This window comes from Ascaphus truei, chromosome 10 (genome assembly GCF_040206685.1).
Source record: "Ascaphus truei isolate aAscTru1 chromosome 10, aAscTru1.hap1, whole genome shotgun sequence".
In the NCBI taxonomy this organism is placed as follows: Eukaryota; Metazoa; Chordata; class Amphibia; order Anura; family Ascaphidae; genus Ascaphus; species Ascaphus truei.
Window position 1 is genome coordinate 7,264,088 of NC_134492.1, and position 21,822 is coordinate 7,285,909.

Genomic DNA, 21,822 nt, shown 5'->3' on the forward strand with positions numbered 1-21,822 from the left:
GGAAACACACACACACATACACACATACACACACAGTGCTGGCTGCAGCTATAGAAGATTGATGGAGAGCAGAGCAAAGCAGGGGGCTACAGGATAAGCCAGCTCTGCTGCCCTGTGAAATGCACCCAGTTCCTCCTGCTGCTGCTACAGGCTCCATCCTTTATCACCCCACTCTCTAACCCACAAGATCCTGAGTCAGGCCATATAATATGTCCCTGGTTTCTGCATGGATAGTTTCATTTACAAGGGGGCTATTGTTCTCCCAAATGGGTATTTTGGGGCTTTTAAATGAACATGTAATTTTTTGGGCTACTGATCCACAGTAAAGTGCTCCCCAACACAGCTGAAGTTCAGCAGCAACACATTTACAAAATGTGCCCTAATGTCCGTTTTGTGCATAATCTTGCTGCTTGGCACCTTGTAAAAGAACTGGAAGTGTTCTCTGTAATTTTTTTAAGTCACTTTTTTTTCTTTTTGAAATTGCTCCACCCCAATAATAAACATTACTTGGGCTGCGCTTATAGTGCCTGGCGACGGCGACACTGCGCCAAAACAAATACATTGAATCTATCGCATGCGCTTCTAGTAAGCGTGACGGTGACTGACCTGATTGCGGCAGCCATTTTTCCCGCCTGCGATCCCGGTTATAACGACACAGTTTTGTGGCTAACGAAATGCTTTTATTTGTGCGAGCTTTCAAGATACACTGATCACTTCTTCCGGGGGTGTTACAATGGATAAAGCAAGAAAGGTTTTTACTTAAAAACAGTGCATACTGGACTTAAGCCCTAGGCTGAGCTTATAGTGCCGGCGACGTCGCGGCAAAACAAATGTATTGGTGCCGTCACGTGCGCTTATAGTAGAAGTGCTGCGAAGGCTTGGTCGCAATCGCTGGAAGTCAATTTTATTTTTCCAGACACTGCAGCGTGATGTCACCATCAGCGCAGCCTTAAGGTGTTAAATGGTCCCTGAATGTTAGTGATGTAAGAGTATATGTAAATATGAATTTATAAAGCGCCCACAGTGTATACAGCACTTTACAAAAGGTAGGTGTATATAAACACACACACACACGTCAGTGAGATACAGAAGTTTTTCAATAAACGGTTCAATATCTTTTCACCAAGAAGCTAAGACTGCCTACATTTAATGACATTGAAGACTGTGAAGAATGAGGAGTACTGCACTAATAAAGCACACAGGGCAGTTTTAAAACGTTATAAACGGCATTAACTGTAGGAAACTCAAGGAAATACATGTGAAGCTTCTCTTTTCTTTTATAAGAAACAAAACACAGGAAAAAAGCTGCAAATTGATATGTTGAGATAATGCTGGTAAAATACCCTAATGGCAGAAAATATCTGCCGCTATTTCACTTTGGTTCTAAATGGGATTAAGAGGAAGATATACAAAGCATTTCATTGGGGTAATTAAACTCCACAAACACAGCATTTATAAATGAATACAATTTGTCAGATAATGCAGGCGATTGGTAGATATGCTGCCGGTTAGGTATATGCTGTTTCTTAACACAGAAATATCAGCGTAAATCGCAGATTATTTATAGAAATGACAATTAAGAAGAAAATATATCTTACCAGAATAATGAAGGCAACAGGACCAATGAAAGTCCAGATGAAGTTATTATCTATTTGGAGCCAGCACCTTCAAACAGAAAGCAGAAATCTGATATTAACCGAGAATATAAAAAAAATTTTTTTACGAAAAAGACATTAACAGAATAAAAAAAAAAACGCTATAGTTACTTCTAAATATCACTATGCTAGGAGCCTTAGGTGGTCTTAGTAGCATCTTTCAGTCAAATAGGTTTGCCAATGAACCAGAGGTTTAAGCGGATTTAGCAAATAATTTGAGAGGGGGGGGGGGGAGGGGATGGAGCGTGATTGCAGCAGGAGAGCTCTGATCTCTGCAACTAGTAGAAAGGTTTGATTTTATTCCAGGCTATTTTGTGTAATCTTCAAGTTTGGCCTTTTATTTTTATAGCGTATGCAAAGTAGGCATCTCAGTGGAATGTAACAGATATAAAACGTTCAGCTGTCACGTCCTCCTGCAAAACAGTAGGATATAAAAAACTAACCCAAGTGAGACTTAAGGCGCACGGAGAAATAAAACACACTATAATAGAATAAATGATGCGACAACGTATCCGTCCGAACATCACGCAGTGGCTTGTCTATTTTCAGACATTGAATTTCTCCATTGAATCCTTTTTCATTTCTCTTAAAATTAATACATTCTTTTGCAGTCAAAATATTTCTAGACTACAACTACTGTCACTGCAGTATACAGCAACAGTGTCCCTGATTCATCAGTCTTCAATCGCATTTTGTATGCCGCATGTTCCCAGAAAAGGAGAGACATATGGAATAGAACAGGGGTGTTCAACGCAAGTCCTCACGCCCCTCCAACAGGTCAGGTTTTCAGGATATCCCTGCTTCAACACAGGTGGCTCAATCAGTCCCTGTTTCAGTACAGGGGGCTCAGAGGCTCAGATTGAGCCACCTGTGCTGATGCTGGGATATCCTGAAAACCTGACCTGTTGGAGGGGCGTGAGGACTGGAGTTGAGCACCCCTGGTGTATGTAATACTGCTCAAGCCCTTCCAAAGTGTGAGCACATGGGCTAAGATTTTAGGGGACCGATGTAGTAAAGCTATGGCTGAAACAGGGAGATGGTTAAACCTACAAGTACATGATGAGAGAAAATATAGTTACCACATTTTCGGTTAACCATAATCTATTTAGGCCAGTGTCTTGTATATTAAAATATCACAAAGAGGATTATAATTTGCACATAACACCGTCTTTTGCGAATAAGATTTCCCGAATGTTCGTGCGTCACGTTGGTACAGTACTATTTACCATCTAACACACTTTAATAAACAGGACTTGCTTAAACACTCAGATCACTTACGCTTTTTCGGTTCCATAGCTTTTGTAGTCGATAGCTGCTGAGACGCCCACGACAGTAGCAGGAAAGAGATAACCTGCCACGTAGTAATACTTTTTTCTTGAATATTCACTCTCAAATACTTCCACTAGCATAAGATAAAGCTGGACACCTTCTAGGCACATCCAGGCAAATACCGCGAGGAAGAAGAAGTGCAGAAGGCCTGCAAATATCGGACAAGCCACCTGGAAGAGAAATAAATGCAGTTAAGTATAAGTAGCGAGGCTCCCGGATTCTGGTAAACGCTTTGTTTATCGTCTGCGAATGATATGATGCATCTTTAGCTATTTCGTGTCCAAACAATCGGTAAATCCTTGTGACGATCTTAAATGACTAATCGCGCCACTACTACAAATGTTTAATTTAGGCATATGATGGAAAAGTTTGCATTCTTCTCTATAGCAGGAGTGTCCAACTCCAGTCCTCACGGGTCACCAAACAGGACAGGTTTTAAGGCTATCCCTGCTAAATAGGTAGGCTCAGTCAACAACTGAGCCACTGATGGAACCACCCGTGCTGAAGCAGGGATATCCTGAAAATCTGGCACTTAAGGACTGGAGTTGGCTATTCCAGGTCTATGGTAACCAAATAAAAGTGTAACTCAAAACTTCTGACACTATCACAACAGAAGAGAAACCCTAAACTATCTGATTGTATTCCGCTTATTTTAAACGCGGGTCATTTCATGCGCCCAACGTGACATCTTACCGTGTAGTCTGTCTTATCGATGCCTATTAAGAAAAGAAACTCTGCAATGAACAAGTTGATGCAAAGATTCTTGTGAATTGTGTTGCGATCGCTTTGCAGGCCTCGGAAGAAAGAGAATGTGAAGATACAAATGGCGAGGCAGACCAGGGAGACGACAATTCCCACCCAGGTGATAACGGTGAGGAGCAATTCATGCACTCGGTCTTTGAACTAAAAGGGAACCCAAAAACACCCGAATTAAGTCTGGCACGGTCATTGGAGGCCAATCACAGGCATGTCATCTTCATGAACGCCTACCAATATATTTTATTACAAGGGGAAAACAATGGTGTCTAAACTTAACCAATATCAGGCAAAATGACAAAGACACCGTGCTATAAATTATTAACTCTAAGCAAATGAGGAGGAACAGTACAAAATATCCAGAGTTTCCTCAAATTAATATTATTACAAATATGCGCCACAGCCAACATTAATATAAACACAAAAAAAACTTTAACAACTTTTTTTTTTTGTACTCTGCATTTAGTGTAAAACAAGAACGCTCACCACAATTTCTCTATGGGCCATGAGAATTGCAAAGTTTGTTAGGTGGATACATGAACATGTTGTATGGGTCATGTTCGTTTCAACCAGATTGCACCCTTGGGTGGACCAGTAACCCATCATAGTTCTCTCAGAGTAATTCCAGAAAGAGCAGTTGGCATTAACATAATTGTTAGGCTGGGGGGAAAAAGCAAAAAAAAAAAAAAATATATTAATAAAATGCAACAGTAAAGCAATATTTTTATCAAAGTGCAAAGCAGCCAGCTGACAATAAATTGTAATTATTTATAGTATTCATTGTGATTATTATGCTGAAAATGGAACAATTAGAGCTTGCATAAAACAAAATCATCCTCTACAGGCACAGAAGTAAATGTTTTATTTTGCCGCAGGTGTGAATCTCACATACAGAGCACAAGTCCCACTGCTTTGTATAATTGTGTGTTAAATTATCTAGCAGTAAATTATCTCAGAGAAAGGCAATGCCACCAATATTTGTAGATCTCCTTAATATTGTTTGAGGCTCAATGATCTGCATTCTAGTTCCACCCTCAATCCTTGCAGTGTTCTGCATTCCATTCTAAACACACAATTGTATGTTATATTCCTTGGTAATTTGGACATCGGAGTTGTTAGCCTAGATTTAAAAGATATGCTAAACATTACAACACGAGTGCGCTACTTTGTTACATGTTTCTATTTGAATTTAACTTGTGTGTCTTACTAAGAGGTACTAGTGATTTCAAGATCCTTCCGCTTTAACGTCAAAAGTAGGAAGAGATAGATTCTAGTAATTAATCGTTATGTCCTTAAATGAGAAAAGTTACCGACGCATGAACATAACGAAAGACCGGGCTTATGGACCAGTCACTGTAAGAATATAATAAGGGGGTTGACTTGCTGGATAAACAAATTAGTGGGGCTGAAATCACAGATATTCAAAGTACAGTATATGCCTTTAGTTCAGATTACATTTCCAGGCTCTTACAAATCAGTCCAATGGAAATTATACGTGAGGGGCGGGGAGAATCATTGGAAATATTAGATTTGTCCTCTGAAGGACAAAACGTCTTCGTTACGTAAACAGGTCCTAGATTTCTAACAATTCAATAAACATTAGAGAAAGTCAAGCAGGAACTACCCAACATTTACCATTCACAAAGACTATTATTTTCTTGTGTTTTTTTCCTCCACAGCTTAGAATTAAACGGATTTTACTCTTGGAAGCCTTTCAAGCTGCTAATTTGCACAGAGTAATAAGAGTTTATATTTTGCTGTCCTGCTGCTAAGGTAAGAGTTAATTTTCACTCACAAATGAACTGGGCTCATTTACATTTTCATGTTGATTACTGAATTAGCTTTCATTAAGAATACACTCAAGTTCTAATAATCACTGAACCAGGTTCATTTAATTTTATGTTTACTGACTCAAATAAACTCTCTCTCTGACCTAGCGCAGTACTTAATTCTACTGAAAAGTTTTTCGTTTTGCCTAAACTGTCCCCTCTTATGTGGATTTTATGTCCTCTCTATTAATTCAGTCGCTTAACTCACATCAATGTGTTCCAGGGTAAAAAATACTGGGTCAGTTAGAAACACACGGCTGGATTCTTTGTTTATAGAAGCTGCAATGACGTGGGAGTTCACCGCAATAGTGCTGTTCCGACCAGCCAACTCTGTTCCTAGTTTTATAGTTGCATTCTCTGTGCTTAGGAACTGGCCAAGGCTTTTGTAGAGAATGAACACCAACTTGGCAAGTCCTGGAACAAGGAGGAAGCAAAAAAAAGGTACAATGTTAAACTATCAACACTCAATGTAAGAAATCCACCATTAAAAATAAAAAACAAGCCAACTCAAAGATGCAATTCAGGTCTTATACATTATCTTGTTAAGGAAAAGCAGACCAGCAACCAGAGCCGTTCTACAGATGTTTCTACAGAGCTCAGAGAAAGAATTGTGCACATTTACTAATAAACAATGGATATACTAAGGTTACAGATCTGGTAGGTTTAGGTTTAACAAAGGCACGGAGAACATGTGCCCGGGACTTACCATTCCTGCTGTTCTGTTTGACAGTATTCGCAGAGAGCTGGATCAAATTACCCCCTTTATTGCCCTGAGGAAATTTCAACTCCTGCACCTGGCCTTCTGTACTGAGCACAGCAACCTCTAGCACTAGTAATGGTGAGAGAACAAATACAGTGGGGTTACAATGCAGGCATTATAAAGTCTCTTACACGTGCAATTGAAAACATTGAATAGGTTCTGTTAAAACCTCGTTAATAGAAAGCTGTGCCGCAGTTATATAAAAAAAAAAAAAAGGACACAAACTCCAATCTAGGGTCCACAGCAGAACTAGGTTTAACAGCACTATAATGTTACAAGATATTCTATTTTAGGCTACTTGGTATGAGATGGGTTTAAGGCCCCTCCAACTCTATAGCCGATATACAAAGTGGGTCAGAACAGAGCTGTAAAATGGGTATAATGTTGATATTCAAGGTATTTCTTTATATTCAGAAAATTGCACTTTTATCTTATATTTTCTAATTCAACTATAGCCCAATGCAACCTATTCAGTTATCATTTATCAGCACATACATTTCCCATCCTTAATATTCCAAATTAAAATAAAATAATGTCAAATACAATTACAAATCACATTTGATAAGATTCGCAGCAAACGTCCCATGGGTTATTAGTGATCACCCTCGATTAATAACTGTACAAGCCTAGAACATCTGCCCCGTAAAACACTAGGTCTTCGTCCTTTTTCCTGAATTTGATAAACATCCATTGTAAGCATTATACAGTATATGCTATTTGGCAAATGTGAATACGAATTAAATTCAACATAATTTTAACAAAAGAATTTGCTTATAATTTGGACGGACTTGCTCAATCACAGCAATAAAAAGAACAAGCATTCTTTCATTTTTCTCCCCAAAACACAGATGATATAGAAATGTCAGCAGTTTCCCTAATAACATTTCACATGCTCCTTTAAATCTATAAATCACGATTTAGTATTTTGTTCATATTCCAAAGGACTATTAAAGGTTATTTTATTACAAATCATCTATGCAACCTGAATTTCAATTCAGTCTCCAACATAATAATTAGATTCCAGAGATCAAATCGCTAATAAACATAAAATCTAACTTAATGAAGGACCGTTAATAAATATGTTGCAGATGGGCAGTATCTTTTTGTGCCCAATTTACGTACCAATATTTTCGGTGGGCATTGAGACTCGTGTCGGTTCTGCGAGGTTGTCAGCCAAGACAAAGGCCCCCTCTTCCAAAGTATCAAGTAACATTGTAGCAGCGTGAGCCTGTTCTGAGGAATTCATGTCTTTCCAAGATTCCAGAGCTTCAGCTCTCAGCAGGTTGTCCACTGTGTCAACGATAGCCTGTGTGCATTGAAAACCCACCATAAGATACCTCTACTCTGGGCAGCTGGAGAGATTTCCCAACACTATTTAGTGACGACTGCCCAATGACAAATCAGATTCTTATTTGTAAGGGATCTACGTTCAGAAGGAACCCTTTCCATCTGGTTACAATACTGAAAGTAGACAGATTTATCAACCACAATGCAAACAAACAAACAAACAAACAAACAGTGTGTGCCTGAAAGGAAGAAGACTCGTGCATGAAACAAGCTCAGCCAGCAACTACGTGATCAAAAAAATCCTGCTGTACTTGCAAGTTATTGTCAACAACAAATACATGTATATTCCTACAAAAAGATACGTACAATAGGGTTCATGCACAAAGCATATATTTACGAATGGGAAAAATAAATACATGAATGCCCTCCCTGAACAACTACAAACCATGGTACATTATGTGTAACACAAGATACCACTGACCATGGCTGCCTGAATCTAGGATTGCTTCCATGCAAAACTATTTTAAACGCAAGTTAATTGCCTTCTCATAAGATTAAAAAAAAAAAAAAGTCATTTAGAGCAGAACATAGATATGGATATATATCTATATACCTCTCTAAATTCTGGGGACCCCTTGGCTCTCGATATACTTCTTGGATTTTATAATTACATAATCCGCAGTTATCCAATAGGATGTCAGGTCATCCATTGTGGCTTCTTATTGGTCCATCGTAACCGCGAGATTTGGTGGCCATTTTGATTTCCCAAATGGAAGCTTTGAAACCGGCAACTAAATTTATCTCTGTAACGGGGCTCTCCTCCTCCTCTCCACCTCCCCCCGAGCAAAATATAGCAACGGCTCTGCTCTGGGGACCTTAAGAGAAGAAAAAACAAGCAGGTATATTGCCGCTTTGTGGACTACTAATAAAAAAAGCTGCAATATGATTGCCTAGTTTGGTCACCAACACAACTTTAGGTAAGTACTGTATGTAATCAAGTACAATGTGACAAGCATGTCATCTATCTTAACTGCGTAGTGGGAAGAAGTATAAAATAGCAAGAAATTTCAGAAAAATGGCTGTAGTTTGGCTACCAATTAGGTTTCGATAATTCTTTCAGTCCATGGGAAACGGGACTGCAGCCGCCAAATAAAAACCGCAGAGGTTTTACGTTAAAAATAATATATAGAACAAGAGTTAAGCTTCAAAAACAAACTGGATCTGTATCATTTTAAAATGGATGTGTGGGCCACGGCAAATCAACGAATAAAAAACAAACAAAAACGCTATAGTATAATCATGGAAAATATATTTAACTTTAGTGTTGAAACCGCCTGCGTTACTGTTAGAATTGAAACGCAGGCAGAGTCAGACTCGATAGTTACCTGCACTGGCTACACATTTTTCTTTTTGCTACCTGATCAATAACTTGAATGATTGCTATGACCTAGTCCTACACAATGATTAGCAAAGCCACGTTCCCCTGACATCATGTTTAAGCTATGTGCAGTGTGATGGCAGATTTAGGAGGGTTCTCCCAGAATGTTATGGACACTCCGCCCGGCTCGTCATGATTTAGCCTTATGGAGCCTGACGACGGAAATAGCAGTAAATGAAAACAGTGTTTGACAGAGACATACTTAAATTATCTCTACAAAATAATCTAATCAATCACACTAATCGTTTAATCAACTTAAGAGCAGTTTTATTTAATGCATGGATAATGTAGCACTGCATTAAATAAGACGTTCAATGCGGAACTGGTATGTCCGCTTGGTCCCATATACCTACAGCTAATGTGTCTTTAAACACTAATTGTGATTGGTCATTGTTAAATCCCTGTAAATAAAAACATTCATTGTTCAAACAAAGAAGAAATGCTTATTCAAAATAATACAATGTGGCCAGATGAGGGAAAAAGAAACAACTGGGCAAGAGTAACATTAATTAGCTTTATCCATCTTAATATCTTCCGTCTGCCTAGCCAGCCAGCACAATCTTCCTAGCACGTAAAGCAGGGCTGGCCAACTCCAGTCCTCAAGGGGCACCAATAGGTTAGGTTTTCAGGATATCCCTGCTTCAGCACAGATGGCTCGGTCATTGACAGTCACGGATTGAGTCGCCTGTGCTGAAGCAGGGATATCCTGAAACCCCTGTTGGTGGCCCTTGAGGGCTGGAGTTGGCCGCGCCTGAGGTAGAGGACACTTGGAAGTGGCGTTAAAGGATTTTTCTTTTCTAATGGGAACTAGAATAATCAAAACTCTCCCACTGATCCTGCTGCAGCCGTTAACTGGAGGGGAACAGTCTGCTGAGGCCGGCTTCATTAGTCACAAAGAAATACAGATTGGAGCGTCTAATCTGAGGTTCAAATGAATCCTCTGACACCAGGAAGGGAATTGTTTCATTTGCATAGTGTAAGTCAGCTTTTGATTTGTAATTTAAAGCATTTTATTAGTCTTATCTGAACCGAGGAATTCATTTGAGACCAACAGAAAATGACACTGGACCGAAATTAAGGTCGTATGGCAGGGTATTAATTACACCATTTCTAATGATGAGGATGACAAGCACTGAACTGAAACTTCATGTACATCCAAGTGTAATAAAGATATACTAATAACATATACACGTGTATATATACATAGATTGGTGGCACTTCACTAAAAATGGTGTACTGTCTGGGTGCATGAACGGCACTCCAGGTCTTGTGAAAAAAGGACAGGATTATTACACAGGGCAACGTTTCGCCTCCCCCAGGCCTTGTGTGGGGGTACTGCAGCTTTAATCTCCAGAGACATAGTATTATAGCCCTGAAGAGCATGTTGACCTCAATGGCAATAATTACGCTTTGAATATTATGTTTTCTCATTACTTTGATCTAGTTATAACCCAAGTTAGCCTCTAGAACACAGTCTGCTATCATAATTGATCACAAGTGACTTAATCATGCATATATATCGCGGCCACAGCCTTTGATATGGAAATCTTAAAATTACTGTTACTAAGGCCTTTTCGTAGTAATTTGCAATTCAAAAAATTTCCAGCGGGGCTCATGTACTCATCCTGTCTTGGACACGAGATAACGAGCTTCTAGTCATACAGTTTGTGGTGAGTGCATTGTACTGGTTGAAAGCAAAACATTTGTACAGCTGATTTGTACAACAAACATTTGTCGAAGATAATACACAGTACATTGGATCATGCAGCATGATGTGGAAGCGTGCCATATAACTAAAAGGGTGCCCGCACAGGAGAGATACCTTAAGGTAAGCCCTGCATGTCTTCTCTCGCTTCTGAAGCTTTTAAAAAAGAAAAATCAGAATGTTAGATTAAAACTACAAATATATATATATATATATATATATATATATATATATATATATATATACACATATATTTGCAGAAGATAAATAGTTCATCAGTGGTCGTATTTCTTGCAATTTATTAACATACACAGCGTCATTAAAAGTGGAAAAGTGTAGATTCGATGTGGTTTGTAAGTTGACAGTATACTTGAAGAGGCTGTAATAGGGGGCGGGGAGCAACAGCAGTCCACAAGAACCACCAACAGGTCAGGTTTTAAGAATATCCCTGCTTTGGGAGCCACCTGTGCTGACGCAGGGATATCATTAAAACTTGATCTGTGGTGGTCCTTGAGGACTGGAGTTGCCCGCCCCTGCGCTATAATTAAATCTATGGAGAACGCATGTTGATCTCCTGGAAGGTTTCACAACCTACATCAAATAACCAGCTTAAAAATAATAGTATTTAAAAACATTAAATACATGTTTAAATAAGACAAATACAAATGTGTGTGTGGTGTGGGATGTGGGATGTGGGTGGAAACACAGACACACAGACGTTTGATTCACACCTCTTAACGGAAATAATCTCAACCACAAAGCACGCCCAAGAATAGCTTTTTTCTAAACGAAAAAAAAAACCGCATCAATAATACAAAAGGTTTATTTAATGTTACCTTGTTATAACTGCGCCCGACTGAGTCCTTCTCAATAGGCCTCAATTCTTGCAGCTGTGCATCCAGAATGTCAACGAGCTGCTCCATCAGCCTCACTGCAGAACTCACATCACCAGCAAACACGGGGCCTTTGGTGTGCTTTGCCAGCTCATTGGCAAGGCTAGCAGCATTTTCTCCACTCCTAATCTGTAACGTCAACCAAGGCAGTGTCACCATAAATCCTCACTGGCAGCAAGGGGGTAACGTTCGACATCAGGGGCGGCCAACTCCGCCCCTCAAGGGCCACCAACAGGTCAGGTATTCGGGATATCCCTAAAACCGGACCTCTTGCTGGCTCCTTGAGGGCCAGAGTTGCGGCCCCCACCCCCTGTTCTACATTAATTTAAAACTTCTAAAAAATTAATAAAAGGATAAGTTAAAAAAAAGTCAGAAAAGTACTAATGCAACATTCGATGGTTTGCAGGAAATGAAAACAGAATTCTGGTTTTCATGAGCAACATGAAACAAATGGTATGTTCTGCTGGCGAAACATAGTAAATAGCACAGCGATGATATCAAATGGTCCCAACAAACCTTCTGAGTCAGCTGGTTTACCCAATGCGAGGTGCAGTTGCTAAGATCTGGCCCTCGAAGTTTCCATGTTCCGGTGGAAATCACGCAAAGGTAAGAAGCCGTTCCTAGCCGATAAAATAAAGTCAGCTCAAAATCAAGTAAGGAAATAACATTGAGAGAGAGTCCTTTAAATAAAGCAGAGAACATTTCAAACAACAATGCAGTCAAACAACGAGTTTCAAGAATTTACAGAAAGCGCTTCATTTCCCTGGAACGAGGCCAAAGTGATGCTGCTAATTAGAAATGCAGCTGTATGCAGGCTCCATATATCCTTCTAATAAAGAGACAGGAGATTGATGTGGAATCCATCGTTTCTCTCATGTTTTCCCTTTTGTGTGGAGCATAACTTGTCAATTTGTATACATGCTTAATGGTCCTAATTGAATACACCTTGCATACAGATTGTCTGATTTAGAAGCTGGCACATTTACACACAAACATTTTTTTTATAGGTTTTTCAAGCCTCAGCGCACACCACATTTCACATTGCTTCTAAATGACCTCAATTTTTCAGGCATGGAAATACACATCTGAGAGGCAGAAGGAAAGTTACCACGAGTTCCTTTGGGGCAGGGGCGTTCAACCATCATTCCTCTTTGTGTCTGAGGCCAGCTAACCCCCCTCGCCTCCTTTGCTTCACAGAACCTCTCCGGCAGAGGGAAAACGCTGGTGAGAGGAGGATTTTTTGTGGTAGAAACGGCTGGTGGAGGTTTGGGCCCTCTGCTTCCTTCCTTTGTACCGGCAGCTAATGTTGTACTAATGAGAGATTTCTGCGACGTCGTAGTTGTGGTGGATATTGTTGTTTTGAATAGCTCTGCTGGAGGTGTTTCTGCCACTGCAGTTGTAGGCACTGTTGAGAAAATAAAGAAGTGTTATTAAGTAAAGGGATAAATCTTGCTTCAAGAGGCAATCCAAGGCGGCTGATTTTTTTTAACGAATGATATATATTTGAAGCAGTGGGTCTCTGGAGCTGAACCCTTCCTTTCAGCTCCGGGACCTCCTGCTTCTGGAGACTCTTACCTGTGAATTAGGTGCCAGCAGCCACTCTCCTCGGCTACCGGGGTTCACAATATGTCCGCTCTTCAGATATTTCCTGGCCTGTGGGCCAATAGGACGCCGTGATGTCATCAGTGCGGCTTCCTATTGGCCCATGTGGCGTGGGAGCTTCAAACCTGAAAGTTCTGCTTACTGAGCCAGACCAGCTACCAGCACCTATTTCAGGTAACTATCTCCGGAAGTAAGGGGTCCCCGGAGCTGAAATTAAGAGGGTTCATCTCCGGAGAACCCCATCTTCAAATAAATAAATAAATATATATTTTTTTTAACTTAAAAAAAAAAAAAAAAAAAAACACTGTCTTGGATTACACCTTGAGCTCATCTATTTTTAATAGATAGCACAGGAAATGTGTGAGACTATGAATGATTCAGTTTAATGTCACAAAATAAAGCAAAACAAGAAAATGGCTTTACAAGGACACAAGAAAATAATGATTGGAAAATCTTCCCACCCAGCACTGATTTTTGCCTAAACAGAGGAAAGTCTCGCATGCATGTCTACATTGGGACTCTGGAAATCTCAAGAATGGACTTTGTTGTTTTTTTTAGATAATGCAACATAGAAACTGCTAATTTAGCCCAGTTTTTTTAGTGACAGTAACACAATGTAATAATGCATGCCAATATTGAAAATAGCGCTCTCTCAAAGAGTATCCTAGGATACTAATATAGGATACTCTTTGAGAAAGCGCTATTTTCAGCGCGCAACGCGTCAGAGGTTCATCGCTGCGCCACCATGCTGTACACCCACAATAAATATTTTTAATTCACTTTGCTTAGCCCCGGATTACTTTTTTTCTGGACCTGTGGTGCTCTGCTCCTCCCACTTGGATTTCTGTTTAAAACAATAATTACTCGGCACATGTAACACCATTATAACAGATCAGGAACAATGTAGGAATCATTAATTGGCAGAGCCATTTCCTCTTGATTTATTTTGGGGACTTCAAAAAGGATTGGCTCAGGAGTGAGTCAGCGAGGAAAGACACCGACTGTAAACAATGACACAGAGTGTCAAATCAGAAGAACCTGGTTCAATTCCTGGTGTCAACTCCTTGTGACCGCGGGCTCGTCACTTTATTGCCCCTGTGCCTCAAGCACCAGCTCGTCCGGGCGGGGACGCTGTCTGTAAAATGTTTGTGCGCTGCATAGCGCGCTAAAATACGTTAATTGTGAAGCGCTTTGCATCCCATTGGGAGAAAAGTGCTATATGAAACAAAGTTGTTGTTTTCACCATTCCTTTACGCGTTTTTGTGGGGTGGGTCTGCCACATTAACTCTTACAACTAAAAACAATGACGAGGGGGAAGTTATCTATTGGATTTTAAGTATTTATGCATAAAAACAAAAAAGTAAGATTCAGCAAATGCTCTTGGAACCGGTGAAAGTGACAATTCTGAGTAATACTGAAATAATCGAATTTCGAGATCTATATTCTAGTACCGAACAGTATGAAATATTCTTAGAAAGTAACTCAGAAAGTCACTATTATCATTGATCATCTTTGAAAATCAGCCATTATCTGAATCTTTCCCCCTCTTTTATAATAGCAAGCTAGATCTGAAAAGCCACTTATTTTCATGCTCATTTATTTTCTGTCTCAACTCTGCATGAGAAATCTATTTGAACTTGCAAGCCTGGCCAACTGCATCACAGCATATTCAAGTCTCTCTTATCCATAACGGCTTACTTGACATCTTGTGAAACCTCTATAATTTCCCCATGATCCGGATTTTCTGGATCTTCCACAATTAAGTTTTGTCAAAAGCTTCCCAAACATTAGCAAAGTGTCGAGCACGGTTGATCTGGATTTCACCCCCATCTTTTTTTTTAATATATACTTTTTAGTATATATACTGTTTATTTAATGACACGTTTGGAACAGTGGTTATGGGTAGATTGCAAAGCCCGACAAGTACGGTCATTTGGTATATAGCCAATGAACCCTTTTTCTAATTCGTATATATTTAAATCACTGACACCTGTATTTAAATGAGTACTCTCACATTAGCGAGTATTTCAGGTAATTCTCTTATCACTTTGGTTATTTTTATCTCTAGAGATGAGCATTAATAACAGGACTCATGACAGGCACCTCTAGTTGTATAATTAAGTGGCAATCATGATCACATTTAATTCTGCGATGCAGTCTGCATGATCTCACTTTGTTTTTCCAGTGGCAAGAATGAAAGTTAAAATGTATGGGAATATCAGCAACAATATATGTAATAGTATTGGGGTCAAACAATAATGGGACAAACGGATTGACTCATTGGGTATGCCACGCCGCACAAAACACTCATTCACTCTGAAATGATTCTTGTTGGATATATTAGGTGCTCAAGACTGATTTAATGTCCTCCAGGAAGAGGTTTTAGACTAACTTACCTGGATATTAAAGGTGGGAAGAGACCTACTTAAGAGTTATCTTTTGTAATAATAGCAAATCTATTACCGATTCCCAAAATCAGCAGAATGCTGTGGAGAAAATCACTACTAGAACTATAAATGCAATTTAACTGGAACCAGGTTTAATGAACACAGTTCCGAACCCATACCCTATAGAAAGGCGCACGACTAATTACTCACCAAAAAAAATGCATATATGTTCAAAGAAAGGAAAGGTCATCCAAGACCAATCAATCTTCCCAGGGAAAAACATGTTTTGCCAATACTAAGCGGTGCCTTGATATTTATAAACTGGGATAACTTTTTGTGGTTTAAAATGCATGACAACACACAGGCGTTTTGTTACTATCAAGCAATATGATTGACTCAGCCCACATGCAACACTTTAAGCCTTTAGAAAATCTATTTTCCATATGTTGGTTGGCTTGTTCCTGAGCACTGGGGCACCAGATACCATTACAAACATCTTCCAGAAGTCCTCCTGACCTTATAGCTATGAGTTGAGCAGCTGTCTATGAGAGGATTACTAAAAATCACTGTGGTTGTAAATCGGCTTTTCTGTTGAACAATTTCCTGTGTCTATATGCAAAGCTTTTACTAACGGAAAGGTTAGCACTATAACCTGGTTAGCCCAATTAGTGCTTTTGCATCCCCAGAAAGTAATTTTGTTGTATATTAAAATGGATAGTGTGGCCATACAACTTGTTAATGACTCAAAGAATTTCTGCTGAAGTCCAAATGTCAAATATGCATAACATTAAAAAAAATGCTTTATGTGCTATACTCTCTGCAAACATAACCTTGCCTACAAATTGCATTGCAACGGACTTCTTTCAGAAATGAAGCCAAGCGTGTGTATTGAACGCCTCCCTTCTCCATTTCACGAGAAGGGAATGTGAAAGAGCTGCCCGAACACACAGCACTGTGGGATAACTTCGTTGCAATACACTAATCTCAACTTTGCAAATAACGAAAGGAAAAAAAAGACCCTTTCTGGTAAATCATGGATCATATTTTCAGTGACGAGTATGTTGATGAAAAAGAGTCATTGAGACAATCAGATGCAACAGTGAAAGGATTATACCCATTTGTCTGGTAATCAAAAGCTAGGAGACTGGAAATTGCATTCTAATATCCAAAGTCAGCATCAAAAGAAGCAGAAATCCGGGAGATTGGTAAAAAAACAATGTACTTCAGCCTCACCAAGACGTCGAGCAACATAAATGAAACTACAGAAACGGAAGTAGCTTCATCCTTCAAAATGTGTATTCCTTTAAAAAAATATTTGGATTAAAATGGAGGCGGGTAGGGAACAGTACTAAAACATGCACCACAGTTCTTTTTGTACAGACTGTACAATGGAATCTGAATTCATGGGAGGTAAGACACCAAGGCATTCGGAGGAGAATGCCTGAAAAAACAACGTGGACACATCCAAGAATACTAGTATAAAGGAAAGACAGGTGCTTGCAACACCACTGAAACCTGCTCTACTGGTTGCGGTTACACTGTAAGTACCGTATGTGATTCAACAAAACCGAAGGGGAACATGTCTAGCGCTGCTTAAAAAAGGGGAAGCAGACGCAGAGTGATAACATCAAGACTATGAGGTGATCTGCATTTTGTGCGGTCAGCAGTACCAAAAACAAGTATTGTTAAAGAAGCAGGATGCAAACAACTTTACATTAATTTAACAATGACTGCTTCTCTGCCAATGTATCGAAAACCATGAGAAAAATGCCAAGATCAAGTAGATCCAATGTTTTATAGCGGGTAAGGCAAGTAGACAGAAGTCAAAGACCTCCACCAGTTAGTCAGTTCTCGTCAACAAGAGCAGCATTCTACTCCCCCTCTCCGACACCTACCAATAAGGGATTCGAAATCAAGACCAATGACTATACTTTAAAAAAAACATTTAGGTGCACTTCCGGAAATATATATTTTTGTATTTCTTGCTAAACTGCCACTTGAGTAGATCCTGTGAAAGACATATGCCAATGTCCAACATCTGCTTTCCACTGGAAAACGTTGAAGGTGAATGCATAGAAAAAGCATTCTGATTCATCTCTACCATGTGTGTCTATTCCATGTCTTCTGAAGCTTCGCCGAAGTCTGATTTTGAAATAGGGGTACCAGCGAAGGTATGAGACAGAAACAAGAAGATTCCATAGTAAATAGCAGTTCCACTCGAGGAATGTGTATTAGATTGTCACGTTTGGAACAAACATGTTACACTCTGTTAACATTTCAAAATTTTAATTCCATTTCTTTTACAAATGGAAAAAAAATGCAGCTGGGCAGGTTTTAACTACATACTAATAGAACCTCAAACAGCAATTCTTCCAAATACTTTTTGAGACAATCCAAGACATTAGAGGAGAGAAAGGAGACCTGTGACGTAAATACCGGCCTGGGTGGAGAAAATGCTTTTCCCCCTAAGCTGTTTTTAATGTCAAGGTTTTTTTTTTTTTTTTTTAAATGCACATAAGTCAGTCCGGCAACTCCCCTACACTAAACTCCTAACAGTAATTTTACGGTTGACATCACACGTCTTCAAGCTGTATAGAAATACTGATGCATCTAGCAGACTTTTTTAAATGCAAGTTAAGGAAGGAAGCTGTTCCTGAAACTCAAGGATAGCAAATGTGAAAAAAAAAATCACTTCCATCAAATTGAGACCCCCTCCCCCCATACCATCCCTCCTAGGTAGTAAATATATGTGTGTGTGTGTGTGTGTGTGTGTGTGTGTGTGTGTGTGTGTGTGTGTGTGTGTGTGTGTGTGTGTGTATACACACACACACACATACATACATACATATATACATATATACATACTGTATATATTTTAATCAAAATGCTTTAAAAAAAATTTTTTAATGAAGAAACATGCACGGACACATACAAAAAAAAGTATCAACTACTCAAGATTATTATTTTTTTACCTTGGGCTAGGTCCTGGAGGATGAACTCTAGAGTGTATCGGAGGATAAAGTTGTTATTCCACACGTATAGCTGGTTATCTCTGGGGTTATAATCCACTGCAGCAATGTACTGATACTGATTAGGGAAAGGGATATCTACAGATTCTCCTCGACTCAACTTGGTATTGTACACGTAGTCTATTGTATTCTTGCCAGTTTCACTTTCATTATCCTGATACACAGATCGTACGACATAGAGAACTCCGCATATCATAAAAGCATTTGATGCCGCTCGCTTGTCATACGTGGTTTCCCATGTCGCCTCAAAGCGGAGAGTGTACGGATTTAATTGGCTGATGACTATTAACCCATTGTTTTGTTCCGTAGCATAGATCACCCATAATCCATTTTCATCAACAGCCAAGTCAATATCGGTTTTTCCTCCCCACCTATACGGAGACGTGTCGTGGTAATTGGCATAGTTAATTATTGCTTCTCCACTCTTGATTCTAGTCCTCAGGTCAAATTTCACAATATTCCTGGTTCTTTCCTTGTTGAAAAACACAGCACCGTCATATACCACAAATCCAGTGCCATCCACTCTGTTAGGAAGTTTATAGGTTGTCGTCTGACGACCATTTTGGAAATCTTGCAAGGAAGCAAATTCTACCAAAGTATCCGTACGATATGGAGTCCATGGCATGAAATAAATTTTATCTGCCGCTTGAAGAGGGTCTTTACACCAGGCTCCGGCTTTCTGCTCAGCTTCAAAAATGTATGGGGAGTCCACCACTTCTTTCAACGCGCCCGGGCAAACAAAGACTAAAAAAAAAAAAAGAGAGAGAGTTATTTTAATATAACATTTCACTTTTTTTTAAATTTCTAACAAGTATTAAAAAAGGATTGTGCATTGGAAAACGATTTAGGTTTTACCTTCAGAATAGAAAGCAAAAAAAGTGCATTCCAACTACTACAAATTAACTATGTCAATTTACAATGCAGTACATTTTAGAAACCAAATTACATTACCTCAAAGGACAATAAATTACAGGCATGTGAGCTCACATCTCTTCCACAGACAATGAAAACCACACGCAGAGCAAGGCTATTAAAATATGTGAATGGTTTTCCATTTATGCTACTAACAAACGTATGTACTTAGAACTTCAGGAAGCGAAACAAAAGCTGAAACATCTCAAAATAAGGAACACAACATTTATACGGCAAATGGGAGCTGGAAAAAAAACAAACAAACGCACAATTGAAGCGATGAATGAAACAAACCAGGAAACCCTGTAACGGTGGCATGCTATGTATGGGAAGGGTTCTGGAAGCCAGGCAAGATGGAACTTAAAATGAAAAGAACTACAAAAGCACTACAGGTCGAAGAGAAACATTTGCCACAAGTAATTCAGAGACGTGTCCCACATATGTGACGTATCCAAATCATTGCTTAACAGTCAATGTGTGTATGGGGTGTACACATGAGGTCCTGTTGGTTATAACATCGGTGCTTAGGGATAAGGGGGTAGGTAGAGAAGATTGACATCCATATGGCACATAACAAGGAGCTGGGGTTTGGGCTGTCGATTATTTACCTTTTTGCTCCACTTCTATTTTAAGCATTGGAAGAGAAAGTGAAAAAGGTGCAAGGAGAAAAGAAGAGAGATTAACAGACTATTTTTTTCTGTAGTTAAATTAGTACAGATCCTAATAACTCAGGGACAGAACGCCGCTAACCTGGAGAAATGGAGAAGCTGGAAGACCTATAAGAGAGAGACAGTTATACAATCAAACAGATTTGTTGTCTATGTAAGCATAACTAATATGCTGCCCTGTGATTTCTCTTAGTGTTCCTTAGTGGGGGAAAAAAAAATTATATTACCAACTAATCTCTTTACTTGCATTAGTCATGTTACTGAACGTATAACCATTTGAGTAATCAATAAAATGTGTGATGGCTGGAATACCCCGAATCATTCACACACTCCCATAACTTTGTATATCATTGACAAGAATACAGAAATTAGTGTGTACAGACACACACACACACACACACACACACGTGGGTATGTGTATGTACACGCACAGCATATGTTATTTACCCCAGCACCCCCGTCCCGATAACAGAATAATGTGTTGTATGTTGTAATGCAAAATATCAGATATTTTATCGGATTCAACCGCCACAATAGTGCAGAATATCCAATTACACACCAATGTGTGCATTAACGTGTGTGTGTAATACGTTATAAATACACACACAGTGTGCTTCCATTTAACCAATGTTAACCAGCTAATAACAATATTTATATTCATTGGCACATTACTCCGAGCTCTGTAATGTTTTACAGATTGCTTGAGCAACGAACTTGTCAGTTCTTGGATCTAAACTTTCATGACTAAAGTTAAACTTCGGTGCCATCACCAACTTTTCTAGCAGAATACAAAGCTTAAAATCCCACTAATTTCCTTGTGTAACAAGTTTCACAAGCTGCGATTTAAATCTTGCAGAGAATTGCCAGCTGAATCATACCCCCCTCTGGGTTGTAAGCCAAAACGAAACTATATTTTGCTAACCATTTCATTCAAAACCATTTTCTTCCCGCAAAAGAGAAACACATTACATCTCATTTCTCTTCTCTCCCCGTGATGATCTATGCAATATTTACATAGATACAATGGGTTCAGTCACAAATAATTTTGCATCGTTTCTGCCCCACACGCATCTTGTAAACAGAAGTGCTAAACGTATTCATCAAACAAATGGCAGAGTTAACTAGCTTTAGTATTTACTATTTAATGAGGACATACTGGATGGATGTGGCAATTATAGTTCCGTACAGTTTTCTTATGTTCTAGATCTATGTATGAAAGCAGCACTCGGGTCCCTGCCATCCCTAGCAGTGAACACGCAGAATATCGCGTATTTCTACTTTCTTTGGCACCCTCCTTATATAAAAACAAACCAATTGTAAATTGTTTGTTGTGCTCAGCCAGTCCTAAACTGTGTTAATTGTCAAAAGAGATTAATAATAGCGGTCCTTCCATGAATGTTTTGAGTTGTAAAGACAGATGAATGGGTTATTAGTTTGGGTGCGGCGATGTTGTTACATTGTAGCATGTACACTTTCAGAATGAAGGGCGTCTCATGCATGCAATGTTGCTTTAAGGAAGAAAACCAATACCTATGTTAGAAAACACAAAAAAGTGACTACACATTCAATATA

At 39.2% G+C, this 21,822-nt stretch overlaps 1 protein-coding gene across 42 annotated transcripts in view; it reads right to left on the reverse strand.

Moving 5' to 3' along the window:
- Nucleotides 1–21,822, reverse strand: part of ADGRL2 (adhesion G protein-coupled receptor L2) — a 141,318-nt gene that overhangs the window by 18,983 nt on the left and 100,513 nt on the right. For 24 of the 42 annotated variants that reach the window (XM_075615684.1, XM_075615681.1, XM_075615693.1 and 21 more), the window contains exons 6-18: nt 20,191–20,205; nt 18,614–19,414; nt 12,761–13,057; nt 12,169–12,272; nt 11,596–11,781; nt 10,877–10,915; nt 7,452–7,635; nt 6,276–6,398; nt 5,778–5,983; nt 4,227–4,400; nt 3,678–3,887; nt 2,934–3,154; nt 1,599–1,665 (exon numbers count right to left, since the gene is read on the reverse strand). In XM_075615684.1, coding sequence (XP_075471799.1) covers nt 1,599–1,665; nt 2,934–3,154; nt 3,678–3,887; nt 4,227–4,400; nt 5,778–5,983; nt 6,276–6,398; nt 7,452–7,635; nt 10,877–10,915; nt 11,596–11,781; nt 12,169–12,272; nt 12,761–13,057; nt 18,614–19,414; nt 20,191–20,205 — 2,627 coding nt within the window. The remainder of the gene's footprint in view (nt 1–1,598; nt 1,666–2,933; nt 3,155–3,677; nt 3,888–4,226; nt 4,401–5,777; nt 5,984–6,275; nt 6,399–7,451; nt 7,636–10,876; nt 10,916–11,595; nt 11,782–12,168; nt 12,273–12,760; nt 13,058–18,613; nt 19,415–20,190; nt 20,206–21,822) is intronic. The other 18 variants (XM_075615688.1, XM_075615694.1, XM_075615696.1 and 15 more) reach the window with 3 other exon arrangements.